Source organism: Ptychodera flava, chromosome 6 (assembly GCF_041260155.1).
Source record: "Ptychodera flava strain L36383 chromosome 6, AS_Pfla_20210202, whole genome shotgun sequence".
In the NCBI taxonomy this organism is placed as follows: domain Eukaryota; kingdom Metazoa; phylum Hemichordata; class Enteropneusta; family Ptychoderidae; genus Ptychodera; species Ptychodera flava.
In genome coordinates this window covers 480,891-505,538 of record NC_091933.1, presented here as the reverse complement: position 1 = coordinate 505,538, position 24,648 = coordinate 480,891, and the positions used below count along the sequence as shown (strand labels likewise).

Below are 24,648 nucleotides of genomic sequence, written 5' to 3'. Positions count from 1 at the left end.
GGAGTGCGGGCCAACAGGGGATATTGATCGCACTTCGAGTCCTGGTAGTGGGGAATTTAATCTCTATGGTACACCAGACCGGGGGTGATGGGAGTTGACAATGTGACAACATAGTAATTTTTTGTCTTGCGACTTTTTACATTTACGAAAAGTCTAACCCCTCCGATCGACGCGCATAACACGGTGCAACTGATTACATTCAGATCAGTATGAATTATGTCCTTGCATACAGATTCTAGCAATGATGGAATTTATTGATTTTGGTGCAACAATGTGACATAATATTATAATAATACTCGTGTAGAGAGAGTAACCCTAGTAATGTTAGCACATCTGTGTCCTATGATAACAACACCCAGTACTACTTCAGTAGTTCCAAACTTTAAGTGTTCGGAATTTACATGTACACAAATGTACATAATACAGCCCTTCATTTTATCAAACTGACTCTGTTTTCTTCGCTTTGATTTTCCATTGAAGCGTTCAAAACATATAAACGGTTCACAGAAGAGTTTAAGACGAAAACCTACTACGAGAACAGTGCTGTTGACTAAATATATTTGGTTTTGAACATGGAGGTATTTTTTACCTCAAGTTTTGAACAAGGACTAGATGTTACACGACAGCCCAATTGCAGTACCTGCAGTCGACAGTCAAGTTCAAGTTTCGCTCCCTTTGTTTGTGGATCGCTAGAACATCTTGCTTGCTCGTTGGTCTTTAACCAAAGTTCACAAGGCCGACTCTTACCACGATATATCGTGATAACAAGTGTACATTTTATAAACAGAGGGACCTTATCATTAACAGTTTTGTCGAGTTGCACGATCCATCGTTTACACTCTCAGAGGCCGAGAGTAGGGCTTCAAATTGTTTCGATGTATACCGTTTTATGACAGGCAGACAAAACTCAGCGTCATAATGGACTGTAGGCCTAAATGTCTCAAAAAATTACGTCTTTTAAGATTTTACGGTATCATTAACTGATTAACCGATTAACCTGATGAACTGATCGATGGTTTTCAGCAGTATCGAGGTCTGCCAAACTTTTCAGAGTCATTTTAATAACTTTAAGCTTTCAAAGGGCGATGAGACCCAGCAAACTTTTCGATCAGAAAATATGCATTCATTTCCGGATTCCGCGAGTGGCGACGTGTGCCATTCATGTTGTCTGCAATTTCTATAATCGAGAAAAAGTTACGATACTTATCCTTTTAATTAAAAGTATAACTTCATCTGTTTCTTCATGAATGCAACAGATGCCACATTTAAGCATATTTATTTATTGATTTTTAAATTTTGTTAGTAATCCATACGTCATATCAAAATACACACCAAGTATTTTTTCCCTACTGTTTTACATTACAATAAAAAAGTCGTAGTGATCAATGTTTGCATAAAAAATATTCATACACTACCCTTTATACTCATGACTGTTTTCAGGATACTAAGTTGTTCACTCACTCTTCTACCACTTGCGTTGGCTTATTTCAGAAGTACTTTTCAAAATAAATATCTCGCTATGATTTATCCTCCAGAATTGGAGATTAAAGAAACTACAGAAACGGCCTCTTCTGCTTCATATCTGGACATTTTACTTGAATTTGACTCTAATGGTCACCTTTCAACTAGGCTATATGACAAGAGAGATGATTTCAACTTTAGTATAATCAATTTTCCACACCTCATCAGTAATATTCCACTCTCACCTGCTTATGGGGTATACATTTCCCAGCTTATTCGATATGCAAGAGCATGCAGTTCATATGGTGATTTTGTAGAGAGACATGGCCATCTCTCTTACAAACTTTTAAATCAAGGTTACACCAGAGCAAGACTTGTCTCTACATTCAAACGCTTTTTTGGCAGGTATCGCAAGCTGGTAGATAAATACAATATCTCTCTTCGACAAATGATCACTGATGGCATCGGTGACATGGGGCCTTAGTTAGTGACCACTACCTATCTGACTTACAGATTGATATATGGCAGGTGCCACATGTGGGGCAGGATGCGCTTACTATTTTCGAAACACCTGACATCACTTCTTGGTCTTTTGGCCAGAGGTCCATATATCTTTCTTTCATGAATTTGACTTTGTTTGTGTACCGTCTATTTACTGTCTGTTCTGTGCTGTTTTGTGTCTATGTTTACAACTATTGTCTTACAAATTTTGACCTAGTGTTATTGGATTATGGATTGGTTTGATTGCGATTATTTCAGCTCGCCAACCATTTTCAAATCACAATATCACATGCCCTGGTGTAGTATACAATAGGACTGTTCACAGTTTACGTCACTGTTTCATTAATATGCAAAAATAAATATTTGTCCGCATTTTTAGATTACGCTTTTGAAATTGCGCATGCAAAATCGACGAAAACAAATCTTAGTAGGCGACTGCTAGTGTAACAATGAATACTAAAAGGCATATTCACGACTCAGAGTGCAAGCTGCAAAAACGGCCATGTATGCAACATTGATAAGATTTGTCCGCATTTCAAGCTGCGTGTCTGATGTCGCGCGCGTACAGCTATATTTAGTAACAAACGTATAACCGTGAACAGCGCTATTGTGCACAGCAATGTAAAGAACACCATTCCCCATAGAAAGTTACGATAGACAAAATTTAGCGCTTTCATCAGCCACATGTAGCCAGTGCATGAGCCTGTATTCCCCGGCCCCTGGGTGTTTGACATCATTTTATAGTCCGAGAGTGGGGGATTTGACATGGCTAGAAAAAATGTCAAATTCTCCTGTTAGTCCCGTAGTCCCCCCCCCCTGGTGGAAAACATTGATAAATGTGTGCGCATGACAGTGAGGAAGATGAGGGCTGTGATCTTTTTCAGATTCCAGATCATGTCAGATCATGTACATGAATATTTCATGATCATTCACCTACACTATTCTGCAATCTATGTGAACAATAGTCCTTTGGAGTGAATACTTACTGACTCTATTGATAAAAGGACATGAAAAATTAAATATTACAACATTCAAAAGCATAGTATTGGTGGAGAAGTTGACTTTAATGGTCGTTAACAACTGCCATTATTGAGGACCGGCAGTTTTCTGTAAGGACCTGAAGCTTTGGCTTGGTGCAGGTCCTTATGACCTGAAGCTATTTTCGCACACTGCTTATGACGCCACATATTGTTCCTCATTAATTATGTGCATATCTAATTTTGAGCAAGCCAATAGAGCCAGAGGTCTGATTTTTGGTATGTAGGGATAACTTAGCAATACAATTTTTTTGACAAAATGTCACGTGACCTCAATGACCTTTGACCTCAAATATACATATTTGTGCATAACTCAGTAACAACAAGTGCTACACTTCATATTTGGTATGATGGGATATGACGCCACATATTGTACCTCATTAATTATGCACATGTCTAATTTTGAGCGAGCCAATAGAGCTTGAGGTCTGATTTTTGGTATATAGGGATAACTTAGCAATACAATTTTTTTGACAAAATGTCATGTGACCTCAATGACCTTTGACCTGAAATATACATATTTGTCCATAACTCAGTAACCTCAAGTGGTACACCCTTCATATTTGGTATGATGGAAGACCTTATGACGACACATACTGTACCTCATTAATTATGCACATGTCTAATTCTGAGCAAGCCAATAGAGCTGGATGTCTGATTTTTGGTATATAGGGATAACTATAGGAAAGAAATTTTTTTTACCAAATTACATGTGACCTCTATGACCTATTACCTAAAATATACGTTACCACAAGTGCTATGTCCTTTGTATTTAGTAGGATGGGAGATCTTATGACAACACATGCTTTACCTCATTAATTATGCACGTATCTATTCAAATTGGGAACAATGACATAGACCTATGTGCCCATAGATCTCAACATATACACTCCAGTGATACTTCTTAATGACCACATTTCCCTGCCCCATCAAGACTAATACTCCTATTACAAGCACAGGGTGTTGTCTAAATGTCTGTCCCCAGGGGTGAGTAGGTGTTTCGTTGTATTGCTAATAAAGATATATTCTACCAACCTTTGGTGTTTTGGTCTTAAACTTAGCACTGCCCTTGACAATCTTGCGTTAACGTTTTATCAACATGCTGTATCTATTATCTGATGAGTTTGAGTGCCTAATTGGCCAAAGTAAGCAAGGGTAAATTACTAAGCTGTGGACGCTGTCACCAGATTATCACCGGATTAAATTTGACAAAGTCAACAACGAACGCGCCAGTAAGGTATAACTGAAGAAAGGGCTGAAACTCTCAAAAGCCGTGTTCACAGAAATCTACTTTACAATAAACATTTCCTAATTTTTCGAACGTCAACAGTTTCTGACATGTTTAAACGGGGACAGGCCAATATATGCCTTCGTCGGTTGCTTCTATGAGCAATAGAACACTAATCGAAGTGGTGGAGTCAGTGTCCCGATGTGGTCCGTCAGACCGGAAGCCGGAACTAGAAACCTTTGACCTTAGAAATGTTTAGTTTAAGCCCACATGATCGATAGAGGTAAACAAATTAGCCAACATGCTTTGGGATCGAGGAAGGTTGGATCGAGGGTCAAGCTCATCGGTGTTTATAAACACGGACATGACAATCTATGTGTTTTTGACTACAGCCGGTCATCGTTTGGGGGAAGAAACTCGCCGCTTGTTACATAAAAACTGACTAGTCGGCAAAAGTATTTTTGTGCCTTTTATAGGCCTATGCTTATTCGTTTCAAGACGAGATGAAAGCTGCGAAGACACATTGGAAGCATAGTAATACTCAACCAGGTTGATCTATACGTTGGGAGATATTGATGTCACGGTCTTGTCGAACGAAACGGGGATGTTTAGGCCATAGCAAAGACGATAAATCAGTCAGCTAAATAAAACGAATTTTTTTGGACACCATATCTTTTTATGTCAGTTTTTGAACCCGCGTGAAACCCTGCGTAACACTGTAATAACTATATATAATCAAAACCTTTTGGACATATCTTTTTATGTCAACGTTTGGCCACGCTTTAGAAATGCATGATATTGCATACTGTATATGTCTGACTGTCGGGGAAACACTTCTTGCGCCACTGTCGGACTCAGTCGCGCGATCGCGGTGTCTTTCCCCGTCTTTCCCTCGCACATTCGCTTTCCCGAAAATTTTTTTATATAAAAAAACCGCCGCTTTACAGTTAAGGATGTTCGACTTCGAAGTTTATGCAATCCATCATCATATGGCCACTGGCTCGCCTTTACATGTTATGTGGGACTTTGCTCGGAGTTCACTACAATTTGACGTAGGCTTCGTCGACTGATAGAATGGAATAACAGAGATGTGTACATCGGACACAAATGCGAATGCACCGTTTTTTGCGCCTCCGTCGGACTCAGTTGCTGTGTCTTTCCCTTGCACGTCAGCTTTCTCGAAAATGTGTTTTGTATAAAAACAACTTTACAGTGAAGGATGTGATCCCTCAAGGTTACTAATACACTTGTCGATTTGATATGCGAAGACACACTGACGACCAGTTATTTATTAGTTCTCAAACCTGGTGAAAATCAGTCCGCCACACTAATCGATTATATGTCTTTAGGAGAACGTCCTAAGAACCTGACATGACCCTTGTTTGATGCGTTAGGTAGTTGAGTATAAGGATTGATAAAATAATGTATCAAAATATACACAGATTCACGCGACTGCACTATCATATTCTTGGCAGCTCAATGACGTTTATGGCAGAGAGGGCGGGAGTCTCAGACCCAAGGGAGCATATGCAGTATGCAGTACATTGCATGCTTTCCATGCAAAATCCGGCTTTGACTAATGTTCCCGTCCTGTTTCGGAGCATAACTTTCGAGCTGCGTAGCTAATAATGTTGAGGTCAAGATATCCGAATCGTTCGTGTTTGAAATGCAACTTCATTTGCAGAGAGAACATTCAACCTTCTTCTTTGTGTTTTAACTTAGCACATGGGGTCAATTGAAAAATTCAGAGCAAAATATCGCGTTGTATAAAATCAGCAGGCACGTAGTCACCAACCCACAACACCGCTCGTACTGCAGAGCACACAATCGGTCGTATGCAAAACATGTCTTTTTTGTTACTTGAACAAGAAGACTAATACAAAAGTGTACGTATTGCAAGAACGCAGTTGATAAACTGGACAAGTTGAAGGCGAGCTCGAACGTCGAGTTAATAAAGTCTTTTCCGTTCTTGTTCTCGACTAACACGGAATTTTTCAATATACCCGTGAAGTCTGATTCAGTTCGATGCGGTGTTAGGTACGTCGACCAAGGTGGTTTTTGCCGGGCCAGCAGGAAGAGTATAAACACATCTCCGATACGTTACCAAGGTGTGTTCAACACATACCACGCATTCCTGGGAGGTCCACCTTTCCGACCTGTTCGTTTACAAATGAATATTCAAGTTTGTTTTGCCTTCTGTTTGTTTCTGAATACATGAATATAAAGTGTCCACTAGTTTTACGGACCACCTCTGGACACGGCTTTTGAGAGTTTCAGCCCTTTCTTCAGTTATACCTTACTGGCGCGTTCGTTGTTGACTTTGTCAAATTTAATCCGGTGATAATCTGGTGACAGCGTCCACAGCTTAGTAATTTACCCTTGCTTACTTTGGCTAATTAGGCACTCAAACTCATCAGATAATAGATACAGCATGTTGATAAAACGTTAACGCAAGATTGTCAAGGGCAGTGCTAAGTTTAAGACCAAAACACCAAAGGTTGGTAGAATATATCTTTATTAGCAATACAACGAAACACCTACCCACCCCTGGGAACGGACATTTAGACAACACCCTGTGTTACAAGTGGGGACTATGTCATTATCAATGACTTGTTAAGATGGGGTTGAGTGGGATGTCGGACAGTGAACATTTTCCGTAAACGACAAAAAGTCAAAAACTGCTGAACAGACTGTGTTGATATTTGGTACAGATGTTTAGACTAATGTCAAGGTTTTGATTCGGAAAAATGGTGCCAAACAGATCAGCGGTTAGATAGATATGGGAAATTGTTGACCCCTTTTTTAACTAATTGATTTTAGAGGCCTTCCTTATATGAATTTTTGGAAGGTACACCAATCCTGTATTTTGGACTGTTTTATGAGTTTTGAAACAGAAATGTGTGTTTGATAAATGTTAGAAACATGGAGGATGCACTGAATGGAAGTTTCAGAGATTTCCACACTCTTTTGGGCAACAAAAGTGATAAAAAACAACATATTTCATACTTTAGATTCTCACATTTGAGATGACCCTAGGCATTTGTCATATTGTCTCATATCTGCTCACTTCAATCTTGAGTAAACATCCTTGAGTCAATATACAGACTTTGATATTCACATTCCAGCGATTAACCTGTTCACCCCCAGTTCCCTGTAAACAGGTCCAAGATCACCATTGATAACAATGGGTTTGGGTAAAACCATTGTGGTGAAAGGGTTAAATATCCAGGACATCACATGTTACAGTCTTTACTCTAGACAATGAAGTTACAAGTTTTAGGTTAGTTATCAAGCTAGCACCAGCATCTGTCCTGAGCATCTGTCTGTGTGTTCTCACAGGGAACAAAAAATTATTTGAGAATGTTCTCTCCTCTATATAGAACCTATATTACAGTTAAAACCTGTCATGGATGGATTGCTCTCAAATGATCTGAAACAGTTATTGCCCATAGTAACAAATCTATAGCAAGATTTATGTGAAGTTCATGAACTTACACAAGGTATTAGACAAAAAGATGACCATGACTTTGCTGCCCTACTTAATCATCTTGCACCCTTAAATTGACTAATATTTATAGACCTTTTTGTAAAAGGGTGGTAGGTAAGATTGACTTTACGTTTCCAACACCATGGTATGGACCGATTCCTGTGATGGCCTTTTACCAACCTTTTAGCAGTAATTCAGTTTATTATCTTAGCTTCAATTACTTCTTTCAACATTTATTTCATTCAGATTTCCATAGCTTGGTGTATAATTTTGTAATCTTAATTACTGTCAACTTAGCTTTACTAACTTATTCTAACCTTATAGTTCTTACACTACTGTTATACCTTATAACCCCAAAATTTTTCAAGAGATGCATGCATACATGATTTTCAATTAACAAACCATTTACGAATATGTCTTCTGCTTTTTTCTCCATATACATGTACATGTCCCTTTCTCATAAAAATCGGCTTAAAATCGCAATGTGAAAAATTGTGTTTTAGCTATATGTTGCACATTGACTTCATGGTCTGTCTAATTCACAGTGAGTGGGGTTGTTGATAAATGCTGATAATACTATGCAGTCATTATGTCAAAGCGCCATTGGCGGTATTTTTACAATTGTTGATGAGGATAAGATTTCATGATATGGCCAACAACCCATTTATGTCATCATTTTATATTTAAAAATCACTTTAAAAATGTTCAAGGTATTTTTGGTTTTATAGCAGAAATGACATTGCAGTCTGCTGTAATCAATTTCTGCTTCAATGAAGGTGATAGTTTTTAATGAAGTACCGTATTCTTCCGATTCTAAGACTCGAGGTCAGCAACATGAAATGGTTGTAATTATCAGGGAGGAATCTTATAATCGAGCCATCCTGTATTTTGAACTAACACTGCTAATTTATGCTAATTTATTCACATCAATTCAGCATTACTCTAGACTTTCACACATTTTTTGGCAGAACATACTAAAGCTTACTTATATATACAATGACTTCCCAACCTAACTGACGTGTTGTTTTTTAATCGTTAAAATTTCCTCTGTTCAAACAATCCGTCTGATCAAATGACTCGTGAGGTGAAATAAAACTTTTAAACAATTCTTGAAAGACGGAGACAATTCAAAACAGAAAGTCAATCATGTATTCACCATATTGGCATTATGCAGTGAACTCATGGCATATACAGTACATGCATTTGCTGGACGTAAAAATAACCAACCTCTCTTTCAATCTAAGGTCTATCTGTGTCGAGTAAACTAATGATATGGCAATGAAATTCATGGTAGTCAACAGTAAGAATTCATGATCCATGATGAAAAACTGTTAGCTACAAACAATAAACCTGTGCATGAAATGGCAACACACACATTGTGGATTGGCTTGTGGCATGCAGCAAAGCAATATGCCGTTCATTGGACTACTCTATTATATGGACCAGGGGCCACAGAAGGTTAACAACGGAATGATACAGAATAAAAGTACAAGGACAAAATTCGGTTTTGCCTGCCATTCCTGTAAACAAATGTCAATGTCACATCATTTTAGCATCTTTAATGATTTTTCTAGGTCTTAAAGGAAATTTTAACCATTAATTATTTACAACACTATGCTCATGCTTACACACCCTGCCTAACAAATAGTATCTCCATTGCAGCTTTTCAATAGGCTCAAACAAAGGCCAAACGACCTTGAAAGTGTCAATGGGCAGTCAGCTACATCAGCTGTTGTTTGTAAATGTGCATGTTAAAGGTATACAGTCACCTGTAATCTAAATATGCCCATATATGGTCAAAGGGGCATTCCTTGTATTCAAAATGCCAATGTGAGGGCGCTGTTTTTAAAAAGCGGCCACCCGCTTAAAATCTGTGATTGGTTAGATTTTCTGTTTCCATGCTAACTGTGGCAAAATTGGAACAGGTGACAGTATACCTTTAAGGCTCTTCTAGATCTTTAGTTGGTCAGTCAGCAGCAACTTCGTATTTGTGATAGTTGAAGTCATACTATCGTCAATTTTTGTTGGTTTTTGAACTAAACTAGGGGGGGTCTTATACACAGATGTATAGCATTTTTGAAAATCCTCCAAAAGTGAGAGAGGGTCTTATAATCGGAGGAATACTGTAACATAAGCAGCATCACATCAAAGGGTAGAATGTATTCCATGCAAATTATCTCAATCAATATATCAAGAACAAAATGTTTTTAGTGGTTTTCATGTCTACTTTTATGAACATTTCTTCAATACACAATTATGAGACAGTGACATTATTTTTGATTCACGTAGTCTGCCATTCTCAGAGGTAATGGATATAGATGAAAGAAGGACAAATATAGAACTAAAACTCCTTCAGTGTCACCTGATTGCAGTCAGACAATAGCATGTAAATACAAGCAATGCAAATTTGTGTCTCATCAGAAATGAGTAAGCTTGAAGTAACAGACACGGAAACTGAAGATGAAGGGACTGAAAATGAAATAGATGAAAGTGGAGCAACAACTGATGAAGCAGTTGATGAGGAAGAAGAGAAGATCATGGAAGATCTTGAATATGTTGCAGAACTTGATGGTAAGAGAATGTACTAAACTTTTCATCTCTTCAATAGCTGTCATTGCATTAGTAGATATCTGGTCAAAAATGGTTTGCTTAATGAAAAATCTAAATGAGAGAAATTTGGTTCTCATATGAATTTATGTATGGCGATTTTGCTGCAAGTTGCTTGCTCGAGGTTGTCCAAGTTTTCCTCCAAAAAGACAACAGTTACTGTAGATGTAATGACAAAATTCACCTTCCAAACAAAACAAAATGCTACTTGGAATCATGTCCTCAGGATGTTTCCTCCAAGTAAACTGAGAATCTCCAAGTTGAATCACAAGGTATATTCTCATAATTTTAGTTGACACTGAAGAAGATGACCCTGGAAGTAACATCAGCATGAAAGCTCTGCTAGAAGCATTTCTACAGAAGTTACCAACCTGTGTCAACAGAGAGTTTATTGATCAGGTATTTTAAGTCACTTCAAACAAAGTACAGTGGTGTACCCTGTTGAGTTATTATTTATCTGTACATATATGTACATTTGTGTCATCATAATTCAAATACTGCTACAAGTGTACTCAGTTTGCCAGTATTCATGTACTAAACTATTCTATCAGGCTGTCTACAAAATCTCATGAAATGTTCACGGAATTTCTATGTCCTACGCCAAATATCATCCAGAGCATTCAGATTTTAAAAACTACTTCATGTAACAGTAAAAATCAATGTTATCAGAGATCATCTGTTTGAGGGCATTTTCAAACTTATTTCTTTTAAATTTGTAGCCATATAAAAGTAAGTATACTCATGATGTTTGACATTACATTCCATCCACTAAGAACACACACCAATTATTCATCAAGAATAATTACTCAGCCATTCTTAGACTGATTCTATTTAAACTCGGTACAAGTGCAAAGTACCATGCAGTACATGTGCATGTCAAGTTTATTTTCTGATACCATTAAATATGTGACTGCCAGGCAATCATTTTATTATGATTTTTTTTCACCCTTAAGCTATTCCACAGACATATGTCTGAATTGATCTCATTCAAAGTTGTTATAAGGGTAATGTACTATGACATGCATGAGCTTGTTAATATTTGTTGTGATACAATAAAATATTGCCTCCAGGAGGCCATATTTGTGCAAATTTTCCCGTGTTTGGAACCATTGCACATACATGCTTGAATTTATGTCATACAAAGATGGTGTAAAAGCTGTGTACTACAATATGACGTACATATCTCGATCAATTACTGTTGTGATGCAATAGGTATTGCAAGCAGGCGGCCATTTTGTTACCGTGTTTGGTAAGATCTTATACAAGGACAACGTACTTTAATGTATACATAATCTATAATAATATATACCGGTATGTTCTAACTTTTGATGCAAAGTATCCAACATGGTTGCTTGACAGTCATTCTGTAATAATTTGTTTATCTTAAAATCATATTGCAAAACAAGCTCAACCAGTCAGATTTCATGAGTTTTACAATCTGCTCACGGAGTACAATCATGCAATGAAATATATTATGTTACTGGTACTTGTGTCCAGGAATTATACAAACACTACAAACATATCTTGTATCTGAGTCTTCCAACCAAAGATGAGTTTCTTTTTATTCCTATACAGGTATTTTATATTATATATAATATAACCCAACACCACACTATGGATAATCCATTTCACTGATGACATACCAACCCCGATATCAATAAGTGAAACTGACATACATCACAAAAATAATCCTGATACCAACACAGATGTAAACTTTCAATTAAAGCCATAAGAGAATGAGACACTGCAGAATGTGAAATTTCTGATATAATCAACCAATACATTATTACTAGTCAATAACGGCTCCCCTTGACAGTGATAATATCAGTCATTTACAAGAAGTGTTACAATCCAAACAGGAATCAACAGCTCCAAAAAACAGTGAATCCAGTGGGTACTATATCTCATTCATGATTTTCAACAACCAAGACTTGTCTCTTCATTAGCAATTTCTATCATTTCAGGCAGCAGTTGATTTCTGCATGAATCTAAACACAAAGGCTAATCGTAAGAAGTTGGTCAAGACACTATTTCTGGTTCCAAGAACAAGGTAAATAAATCCCTTATTTTCGCTGTAGATTGCCAGTCCCAGCATGAAGGTAGAGTTATTAGGTGTCACAGATTGTGTACATGTCACCATATCTAGGTCCACTCACCTCAACACTGGCCAGTACCAACTTTGAACTTTTTTGCCATCAAAATGTGCCTTTTCATGTGTATGTACATCAAATGTCAACAGACCAGCTTTGTCAGTTGTCTGCAGACTTTGTATAATGCACTGATAGATTTTTCCAGTCACTATTTTTGATTTTTTAAATTATGAATGATACCTTGAACTGAAAATGTTCAGTATATAAAATGTATATAATGAAATGCTATCAACTCACAGCAGAGCTTCCTTGTTATTCGTGTCCCAATAATTTAAACATTCTTCGATTATGAACTCTGGCATGTATGCTTCATTTCTGATCAGAAGAAATTTACAGGAATAGATGTTTGGGTAGTGATCAGTGCAAAGTTCATAAAGGGACATACTTTCCTTGCATGCTGAAAAATGCATTACATTGTACTCAAAATAGCTGTTTAAGCCAATAAGAGTGTCAGTAAAATATTCTTACGATAATACTGCTAACCAGCTTGACATGTACTGTTGAATGCCTTTTCTCATGATTAACATATAACAATGGTTACTTTAAATCCAACCCAAAGTGGATCCATGATTAATTAATCTAAACACTATATCAGAAAGCATTATGAAGTATATCACAACATTGCAGTGTATTAGGGTGAGTTTGTGAATGTATTTTACAGGTTAGATTTGCTGCCATTTTATGGACGTCTTGTAGCCATACTCTTCCCCTGTATGCCAGACATAGCAAGAGATCTAGTGGACAAGTTAAAGGGCGACTTCAGATGGCATGTAAGAAATATTATTTTGTATAGAGTTTGTCAGAAAACACTGTAATTGGAGAAAGCATCATTAAAATAACAGAATATCAGACTTTTGTAGGAGTTCTATGTTAGAAATATTTCAGTATACTCAGCAATACAATTGTCTCAAAAGAATAGTAAGTGTTCCAGAATCTCCCATCTGTGTTTCTGTGGCATTTTTGGAATGTTAATAGTGGATAGATAAAAAATAAGGGAGAATATTCTGAACAAATCTGTGGCAAATTTCAGATAGCAATTAAAAACATAAATATTATCATCAATGCTTGGTACATTGGTCGTCTAACTGGCTTCTCAATTTTTATCTGAAAGGTAAGGAAGAAAGATCAGATCAACTTAGAATCAAAGATAAAAACTGTAAGATTTATTGGTAAGTATGAATTAGTAACTGTGCTATAAGTGTGAATTACCTTCTTTAATGTAAGTGTGCTATAATTTTGAGGTTTCATGTTCACACGGGCTAATATTTTACTGATGTCTGCCTGTCTTAAGATGTATGGGTGTGTATGTGTATGTATGTATGTGTGTATATGTATTTATTTGTCTACTACATGTATGTGTTGGTTCAGAATTGTCAGCTCTGCTGCTTTGAATCAAATGAAATGTGATAGAGTTGTATTGTGGTAGTGACTAAAGACATTAAGATTTTTGTGTTTGTGGCTTCCATAGTAATGACTAGTGAAGTTAGTGAAACAGGTGAGAGCTTTTTGACAATGGAAGCTTGTAAGAGCAGATTTGCAAACCATTTTGACATCAACGGAATCTGATGTGTAGGGCCACATGTGATACCGGTACACTCTGTCTGAGTGTATTTCATGGCCAGACAGCCATTTTTGTTTTATTTTTAAGTCAATAACTATTTACTTAGACATGCTAGTGCCAATTTTGTACAAGGATGGCACACACATGTGCAGGTCTCCCAGGATGTTTTCATTTTTGTTTAAAATTATGACAAAAGCACTGTAATTTGACATTGCCTGTAAAAGACATTCAAAGCTTCGCTCCAAGTATAATCCAGCGTACATACAATATGACACCGAGTTTGGTTGACACAGAGACAGGTTATACCTACAACAATTGATTGTGATCAAACTTGGAGCCTAGTGTCTTTATAAGTTATTTTTTCATGTCGTAGGCCTGTATTTAGAGGCATGTCAAAGTTTGTAGGAGGACAATATACTATGACATTAGTATTCAGGTCTTAGACTATTTCTTTTGCAATATGATCCAATATGACTTCCTGATGTTACTTTTTTAATTACTCATTTAATTAATTTTTATTGTTGATTAACTTTTTCAGGCTTTTTAATCACTAAGACATGCTTTAGCTGATTCATTTCTACAGTCAGTTTCAATTTGTTGTCACAACTCATGATAAGCTTCAATCTGATTAAAATCAGATGTAGAGTATGGCGACGTCTTCTTATGCGTACGCGGTATTCTCTCACTGTCGCCTCTCACTACATCTGACCAACTCCCATAGAAGGTCGCGTTCAAATCTCGCGCTCTGAAGCAGCCAATCAGATTGCACGTTATGCGATCCATGTAATTACATCCGATCTAATCGTTATTCAAGTCCGCAGCGTCAAGTAGACAACACGACGCACTTTCAAATTTCAGTCTAGAAAGTTGTGGCTGCTCGGCTGCTTTGTACACATTATACTGGAGTGTATAAGTAACAGTAGAGTTGAGCAGCCAAAGTCGTTCACTGTGCCGGCGCTGCTCACTGTATGACCTGCGTACGATGCTGTGTGTTCCCGGTGTATCTACGGCCTGAGCTCCCCCACCACAGCCCTGCTGACTGTGCTGATTGATAGGCGGAATACACGGCGACCGCTGTTCCGATTTGGATCGTGCACGAAAAACTACCTTTTCTAACTACTTTCGGCCGAAATCCGATGTATGCCTACCCTAGTCACTCAATCACTTACTCACACATTGCAAAAAAGTTTGATATAACCCAGAGAGCTCGGCCAGTGCCCGCGCCGACCAACTCGGCCAGTGGGAGAGGTCGGATATTATCATATGATGATTGTGTACATTTTCTCTTCACAGTCAACAGATCCCTTTATACGCATGCCAATTTTAGTTTTTTGATGTTATTTTGTTGAACATTCAGTAAACAATGAGAAGACATTCTACTCTGAAAAACACGTCGGCCGCGGTCTCGGCGTTTCTGCAGATTGCGAGTAGGGCGCGGGTGTACGATCGAGAGGTACAAATTGGCAGTAGCAATGACTTAATCGTTGATCGTTGGATGAATAACGTTTTACATGTTATGGTTTGACGGTAGTAAATCGTGAGTTTACAGGGTTTTTTAATGGAAAGCAAAACAAGATGTACCACGCTGTGCGGCCGATGTTATTTTGTAGTTAGCGTTGTTCAAGCAAGGAGGTAACTTCACGGTGGAAGGAATTTTGCAAACATCACGCTCATGAATGACATTGACATCGTTTTCACACAACTTTGGCGAGACCGAGAAAATAAATATACACTGTACTCTCATCGTATTACCATACTCCTACTGGCCTAGTTCGCCAACTGGCTGACTTCTCCAGCTGGCCGAGCTCGCAACTCGCCGAGTTCTCCCACTGACCGGGCCGAGCTCTCTTCTATTCAAAATTTGCTCTCGTCCCAACCGTTTGTAATAGTTTACCAGCGATTCAGGTCGGTCAAGTGTCCAGGAACCGGCCATATCTTACAAGGACGTATCTAATGGCGTTATCTAATGAGTTACTCGGCTGAAAGTAGTTAGAAAAGGCATGGATATACAATGCGCGGTCCAAATCAGGACCGATAAGTCGTCGCCGTGTATTCCTGTCTGCAGGGCTGTAATGGGAGGCCATATTACGCCGGGAACACACGGCATCGTACGCAAAGCTGGTCTCAAGGTCTGTCCGCATGATTTCCGTTTGCACAGTCATTACAGTCATTGTAATAAAAGGCATGTTTCAACATTAAAATCACAGAAAGGCGATTTTAAAATTCGCCGTGCGCCTTTGTTAACAAGTGGGTGAATAGCTCGGTTACACACTTTTGATTTTCGTGCGTCTTCTTCGTGCATATGCATGCTGCGAGTCATACCTATTGTTCTCCGTAAGGCGCCTTCTGATAGGTCGGCTGTTTTAGCCAGAGCGCGAGATTTGAACACGAACTTCTATGGGAGTTGGTCAGATGTAGTGAGAGGCGATAGCAAGAGAATACCGCGTACGCATAAGAAGACATCGCCGTACTCTACATCTGATTTTAATCAGATTGGATAAGCTTGGGCATCACCACACATTTCAAAGTTACCGACTCATTGATTATTTACAATAGAGCAGCATGGCACAACCTGTCTGGACCAATAGCGAACAGTTGATTGCACTCAATCTACTATGTAGCTGTTTTTAGTAACAATTACAGCTGAAAGTTAGAAGATTTTTGCTCCAACCAAAATTTTTTCACAGAGACTTGTGGCACCAAAGTGATACCCGCTGTAACTTTGTAAAGGAACAACAATTTCATAATTTATGACTTGAATCTATGTTTGACATGGTGAATGACAACAAAGTTAGCATGCAATATTATTGAAATTGTCTGGTTTTATTCATCCTGAATGATTACCGGTAATACCATAACATGAATGACTCTTGCTAGTCATTCACTTTATAATGCTACAAGTCTCAGGTTCCTACAGACAATGGTTAGATTATCAGTCAAAGATTGTGCCAGGAGAGTATTAAATTGTCTGGAACGGCTGCTTGAGTAGTCTTCAACCAGTCCAAGATAGGATATTTCAAACAACTGGTATTCAGTGTATTTGATTCAAGTTTGTGTTTGTTTTGTTCATCACATCAAGTTTGAATTGCACTATATTGATGAATTTTGTGATTTTTGCATATTTTCAGGTGAACTTACAAAGTTCAGTATGTTTCCTAAAGCTGACACATTGCACTGTCTGAAAGTAAGTACTTCCATATAAGTTATACTTCCATTCTTCCTATAATAATAATGAATTTTTTGAAGAAAAAGAATCTGTGCAAAATTTATAGTTATCAACATAGAGGGTGCTATCCTATGACACTCCGTCACATGTGCTTCAAAAGTTCTTAGTGCTTATAGTTTGTATTTGAGTATTAAGTTACTTTAATCATCGTAGTATTGGGAATGTTAGAAAAAGACACACTAACAGGAGACATAGGCATTGTAAGTCTTTATTTCATGTTCAAAGTTTATAAAAGTTGCTGTTTGCCAAAGTTCAGTATTGGCAACATTAAGTCAAATCACATGATTCAATATTGTCATAATTTGCAGTTGATGAAACTGTCATGTGAAACATGGCTTCAAGGCACATGGCTACTTAGACTTGGTTCAAGTTTCGGATTTATGAATGTTTGAGTAGAGTGAACATGATTATTTGTGCTCTGTTTTCATATGAAATGTGTGAGTGGCATGAATGCGGCGAGTGGGGTGAATGTGATACAGAGGTTTCACCCGGAATCATAGACTTGTTTTTTTGCACGATATGAATTGCTATGAATTATTGATGAGGTAACATTTGTATTTACTGATAATATTATTCATAAGATGACATCATTCCATTTAGCATATTTTGAGGAGTTACCTCTTGATCAACCCAGATATGTGTGTAAAACTCACGTGGCAATGTTGATAAATTGTGGAGTGCGATCACTCCTGTCAAAGTTAGCTCAACCTCTGTTGTGTCAATGAAAATGTGTGAAAATATCTGGGTTGTTTGTACGTGGGGCCAATGCGACAGTGTGACTGATGTTGCATTAGGAATGCTTCAGAACTACAGAAAATGTAATTGAACAGACCTTCCACTTTGATGATGATATTGACTAATCAACTTTCTGGTCGCTGATGTACACAGCTTTAAGACCTTGTCGTTCAACTTTTGGATTTGCTCCTTCATGAGAACAATATAGATGGGAGACTATAATTATTACAGTTTTAACCTGTTCTCTTACATGTCTGAAGCAACAAAAATCCAACCAATGTGAGGGTACGTCAGTGATTTACTGCTGCACGTTTAATGTGCAGACAAACACATCTGTTCCCTGAATGTAACTCTCAACAATCTTTATCTTATAGTCTAACATGATTATTGATGGTCAACCGATCAGATTTATGAAGTAAACCGATCGATGTATGAAGTAGATGCCATATCTGCTCAGCGCATAGCATACTTGATGTCGAAGTAGCTTCAGACAGCATGGCTACAAATAGCATGTGTACTTCTTATTGACCAGAATAACAGGGGTTTGGGGGAGGAGGAGGCAGTCAGTCATTTTGTATTTGCTTTATGTCACTGTGTAAACAATCCATCCAGCCGCCAGTACTGTGCAAGGATGCCAAATTGGTGAATCTGGCAAAAACTAAAACTAAGTCACTACTGCGCAGACACATAGGTAACGCATTCGATCATTAGGAAAACCTGACCTTGGCTACCAAATTTCAAATAGGTTCGTGTGACATAGAAGAGACACAACAGAAACTGTTGCAAATAATTTTATTTTTCAAAATTCAGGGACTTGAATCAAGTCTAATTGCTGCTCTATTTGGAGAGTATTTTTACAGTTGTGAAATAAATATTAAACAAAATTACAAATGTTAGAATTTAAAACTTTGATGCTATTTACAAGATACCATTTGCTCTTTAGAAACTTTTTCTTGTGGGATAGCAACCCTAGCTTCAACTACAATGCAACAGTTTGATTTTAATTACAGTAACAACTTGAAATAAGCCCAGCATGGGAACATATTAACATCACTCATCATAAACCTATCATTATGAGTGTCAAATTTGTAGTAGAGTTAAAATGTATATCTTGTCTTTCCTACAGATGCTTTTACATGATTTCTCCCATCACAACATAGAGATGGCTTGTAACCTACTTGAAGCATGTGGTCGATTCCTGTACAGATCATCTGATTCTCATCTCAGAACAAATGCTCTCCTTGTAAGTTATGCAGTCTTAAAACAGAATGTTTAACCAGTTTGTATGTGCTATATAATTTTTGTGGTTCTTACACAGCAGCTATCAACCCTCTAGCTCCATTTCATTCAAAAGATCAAGTAAATGCCCATAAAGATAGGGAGCCTTTTATGCTCCTACCACACCTGTAAACACAAGACTGCTGCTCGTGTGAGGGCAAGTTTAGCAAATGGCAATCATGAGGTAGTTTCTGTGACTTATTCCCACAGATGAGTAACATATTCCTTGAGAAGCTAGCTCTTGAAATAATGAGTTAGATTGGATGAAGGGGCTCAAGCTTAGCAAAGCATTTCCTCTATCACTGAGAAAACTTGCACTAAAGTGTGAAGACATTCAGTATTTGATTGTCAGTCAAGAGAAATGAAGAAACTTCTCTGTGTAAATGGGTGAATTATAATTACTTGATTTATTGTCAAGGTCGTGTCAAGGTTGGAACTGTGTTTTCTCATCATTCGCACGTGAAGTATGGCGTTCCACAGGGATCTGTCCTCGGGCCAATTTTATTCACGCTCTACACAGCACCACTAGAGGATATTATAGTAGGCCATAATCTTGACTACATGATGTACGCTGATGACACACAGATGTACATTATCTGCAATAAACCTGAAGATGTTAGCGCCGGTGTTGAAATATGTGTTGATGATATTCGCGGATGGATGAGAAGTAACATGTTAGTGCTGAACGATAATAAGACCGAAGTTATTCATTTTTCATCACGCTTGAAACACGATATGGCAGAACTGAATAACCTCAGGATTGGTGAACTTAACATCACTCCCTCTCCTTTCGTTCGGAATCTTGGTGTTATTCTCAACTGGGATGGCTTTATGTGTGAACATATCAGTCAACTTTGTAGGAACGCATATTTCTCTTTATCAAGAATCGGTAAAATTCGTAAATTACTCGACAAGCCCACTGCTGAGAAACTCATTCATGCATTCGTTACTTCTAGACTTGACTATTGTAACAGTCTGTTCTATGGCATCTCAAATGACCAGCTGACCCATCTGCAGTCTGTTCAAAATGCAGCAGCCCGTCTCGTCACAGGTACACGCAAATACGACCACATCACCCCTGTTTTCATTAATTTACACTGGTTACCTGTGAAAGCTCGTATTCAATTCAAAATTTTATTGACTACTTTTAAGATTGTTAGAGGTGATGCACCGCTTTATCTGACCGATTTAATTGATCTGTACGTACCGTCAAGAAATCTGCGATCTTCTGAGAAATTGCGTTTAACTCCTCCTCGCGGATATTTTAATAAGTCCTACGGTCAAAGAGCATTTTCGGTATGTGCTCCTTTGCTGTGGAATGCACTGCCCTCAGAAATTCGTTGTGCCAGAAATGTTACTTCTTTTAAACGTTGTTTGAAGACCCATCTTTTTACCAAGTTTTACTCATAATTGTAGTTTTTTTAGTTTTTAACTGTTTTTTTATCTTTTAAATACTTGTGTTCAGCGCACTGAGACGTTTGTGGAGTGCGTTTTTTAAGAATTAAATATTATTATTATTATTGTTGTTGTAGGAGCTGATGATGAGGAAGAAATCCAAATTGCATCTCAATGAGAGACAGAATACAATGGTTGAAAATGCATTCTTCTATTGTAACCCACCTGATGTCAAACAAGAAGTGAAAAAGGTCAGACCTCCCATGCATGAATATATCAGGAAGCTCCTTTACAAAGATCTAGCCAAGCTAAATGTGGAGAAAATACTTAGGCAAATCAGGAAACTCCCATGGGATGATAAAGAGGTAATGGCATTTCATCATAGTGGTAACCTCAAGCTACATTCCTGTGTAATGCTATGGGAAAAAGGCCCTCACATTTGTGTGATAATTTGCTGTATTGGGCCCAGGCACATTTTGTCCAAATATGGGCAAGTGCATGCATTGCAGAACTAACTTTGCAAACTAGCAAGATTCAAACGATGTTTCCTTATTCTGATTGTAGGGGCAATAGTGAAGTTAGTGAAATCCAATGATATTTCTTTTGAAATCCAATGTTAACTAAGCACGCTAGAAGACCTATCATTATGAATCAGCCATGCTGGTATTTTCTGTACTGAATTGTGCATAATGTGCAATATTCATACAAATTACTTTCTTTACTGTGTCAACCTGCAGATAAGCAGCTATACCACAAAGTGTCTTACAGCCATTTGGAATGTGAAATACAATAACATTCACTGCGCTGCCAGTCTGTTGGCTGGACTCGTTCCATATCATGAGGAGGTTGGAATACAAGTAGTTGATGGTGTCCTTGAAGAAATTAGACTTGGAATGGAGGTATGAGTAATGCCTTTCCATTATTGTTTCAATAATGTTGTGTCAATTTGACTAGATATCCAGTGTAAAGCCACAAGTGATTTGAAATGAGAATTGCATTGTCAAATATGCATTATTGACTCTTTTTGTCAACCTTGATGTATTGTTGGCAACTACTTTATCCTCTTTCTACCATGCTCCATAGAAAAACCATAGAGAGGAGTAAGTTACAGAGACTACACTAATGATTTTGACACTGTACCTCTGCGTCAAATCATTAGTGTAACCTGGGTAATATACAAAAGGACATTCTAGAGTAACTGTTGAGATACTAGGAGTTCTTGAACAAGTAATTGTTATAATAGCTGCTGCCATGGATTTGACAATTTAACATGTATTCTCACAAAACTATTTAGAATTTCCTTAGCTGTCATGGATGTCTTGGTTGCAGATGGCACTGTCATCTTCTTTATGTCTTCTAAAATATGCGCATGCGTAGAGGCTCTTTCAAACTCTTCCAATCAACAGGTTTTCTAAACTGTTACCTGGTTAGCAGTTTTTTAAACTGTTTACTTGTAACTTGCTTTTGTCAAGAGTCAGAGTCAAAATGAAACATACCACATGACCATAAATCAAGGAATCACAACAGAGTTTAGACAAGGTGTGTTTACTACAATAAAGTTTGTTCATGCTGCATTATCAACCAAGTACACAAGTTAGTGGAGACCATCTGTGTGATGACACTGACTCTATCATGAATTTGATATTCTTGTCTGGATTTTTAAGACAGCTTTGTCACAGCTTTATGGAAACAAGTTTTTCTTGTTTGTAAACAAGTACAGCCATTGATTATAAAAAGCTTGCTAGTATATTTGCTGGATAAGCAAGAAGCAGATAACTTTCTTTGTCCTGTGAAAGCTTTGAAATGGGTACCTTTAGCATTCTAACACTACTTTAGATGAGGAAGAAATTGATTTGATACACATTTTTACAAAAGTAATTCATGCCATACTCACTGCTCTGGTTAGGTTGGAAGGCATGTAGCTTTCAATGTAGTGGGATTTTTGCATGCATACTTTTTAGAGGCTTGGATACAAGTGATGTTTGAAAATATTGTCATTTACTGCATTATTATTTTGTAGTTATGCATGGATGTAGATCAAGATTCCTCATAAAAACTACTCTACAGAAAGTAATTTATCTGATTTCCGACAACTATGTGGTCACAAAAACACAAAATGTCTTTTTCTTTACACCTGTGTGTCAGATCAAAGATAAATAAAAGTTTTGGTCAAATGCTGCTGACTTACATTATCGTCAAATTTATATTGAATACAGTTGAGGGCAAAACATTGCAAATATATTACTGATGAGGAAAATAAAATGTCTTTACTGATGACATTGCAGATAAATCATCCTAAGTACAATCAAAGAAGAGTGAGTGTTGTCAAGTACCTTGGGGAATTATATAATTATAGAATGGTGGAGTCTGCTGTCATCTTCAAAGAACTGTACTCTTTTATCACATTTGGAATCAATCTAGAAGGTTTGTACATGTAACTAAATAACAATACTGTCATTCTAATTACACTCCCTGGTACACAGTATGTTTTTACACTCCCTGAGTAGTGTCCCTTGAAATACATAGCCAACTGATGACCATAGAATCTTGCAGTTGAAAGACAGTAAATGTTTTATATCTCAGGTGATGAACATTTACCACAACAATAACATTGGCTTAAATGATTATGTCAGTGTCACAGACAGTGTTTCTCCATGTTTGTCTCTTCATTTATTTCAATTCAAACAAAATCCTGCAATTTTATTATCTGGAGGCAAATTCTAGTCAATAGTTTTGTAGCTTTATCCCATCCTTCTGTAGATGGGAAACTTGTATCACTTTACTGTAGCTATAGATAGTGGATTACATCAACTTCATGATGTTACATCATAGACTGTCATGAAATGGAATGCTATTATAAATAATCTGTGTGTTATAATGTTAACTGCAAACCTCATTATAGATGGGCAACATGTTGCACCTTTGTGGAATTTTGATGAGACAGGAGAATTCATACAATCACACGTCCTGAAGAAAACACTGCATAGAGTTATGCTTCGGAGCCATACTCCCCACCAGGTTAAAATTTTGCAAACTTTGAAGTGTGTCATGCTTTGTTGAAGGAAATGTAGTTAATAATTAGGCAGCATAATCTGGCCCAGAAACCAGGCTTTGTTTTGCGCTACCATGTTGGAGAAACACACAACTAGTCACAATTGCACTTTGACTTGCCTGAACAATCTCCAGTGGCAACTGATCTTCGTGAAGGAACACTCAAGATTTTCAGTGCACATACATGCACATGCATGTAACTTTGATTTGATTAGATTTAAGTGTACGATTACTCACTGGTATAAATTTTCACGCAACGCTTATGTTGACAATTTTGTCTAAGATACACAATTATGATTACGTAATGAAGGAAGGTCCTTTGAGTTCTTGTATTCCAGGCTGCTTATTAAGCATTCATGGTTTTGTGTAATTTTTATCAACAGGTATACCTACTCCATTGGATCCTCCAGAACATCTATTTCGTCTCAGATTAGTGTGTACTCTGCTAGATACTTGTGGTCAGTACTTTGACAGAGGTTCAAGTAAAAAGAAGTTGGATTGTTTCTTTGTATATTTTCAAGTGAGTGTATTGGCAAATGTTAATGTGATCTTTTTGCTTCAGTTGCTAAAACACCATGTGCACAAGCCAAAATGTAGGACGCTAGGTCAAGATCAGGTTTACAGCAAAACTGTTCATGATGGTGCCTCTGAATTGCCTTATAAACTTGCTGCTTGCTGAGGTCCACGTGGGTCAAGTTGTAAATTTCTAGCATCGCTTGACTTATGAAGTTACATGCCAACATGGCAAGATATCCCATGTTACAAGTATGTTGTATGCAAGCAATGAGCCTAATGGTCAAAGTTTTCAAGGAGTAGTTTGAACTTCTAGGGCATGAAATTTAGAAAAATTAGCCAGAACTTCTACAAAATAGTATCTATTGGTCATTTCTCTTATGTAGCTGGGAATATCATTCCAAGACCTTTGTTGTAG

At 37.5% G+C, this 24,648-nt stretch overlaps 1 protein-coding gene across 3 annotated transcripts in view; it reads left to right on the top strand.

Moving 5' to 3' along the window:
* LOC139134528 (regulator of nonsense transcripts 2-like) overlaps positions 1-24,648 on the top strand; it is a 105,619-nt gene that overhangs the window by 48,618 nt on the left and 32,353 nt on the right. For all 3 annotated transcript variants that reach the window (XM_070701390.1, XM_070701388.1, XM_070701389.1), the window contains 11 exons: positions 10,136-10,285; positions 10,614-10,720; positions 12,286-12,371; positions 13,133-13,241; positions 13,583-13,640; positions 17,161-17,216; positions 19,120-19,236; positions 20,804-21,031; positions 21,404-21,565; positions 22,952-23,090; positions 24,101-24,237. In XM_070701390.1, coding sequence (XP_070557491.1) covers positions 10,136-10,285; positions 10,614-10,720; positions 12,286-12,371; positions 13,133-13,241; positions 13,583-13,640; positions 17,161-17,216; positions 19,120-19,236; positions 20,804-21,031; positions 21,404-21,565; positions 22,952-23,090; positions 24,101-24,237 — 1,349 coding nt within the window. The remainder of the gene's footprint in view (positions 1-10,135; positions 10,286-10,613; positions 10,721-12,285; positions 12,372-13,132; positions 13,242-13,582; positions 13,641-17,160; positions 17,217-19,119; positions 19,237-20,803; positions 21,032-21,403; positions 21,566-22,951; positions 23,091-24,100; positions 24,238-24,648) is intronic.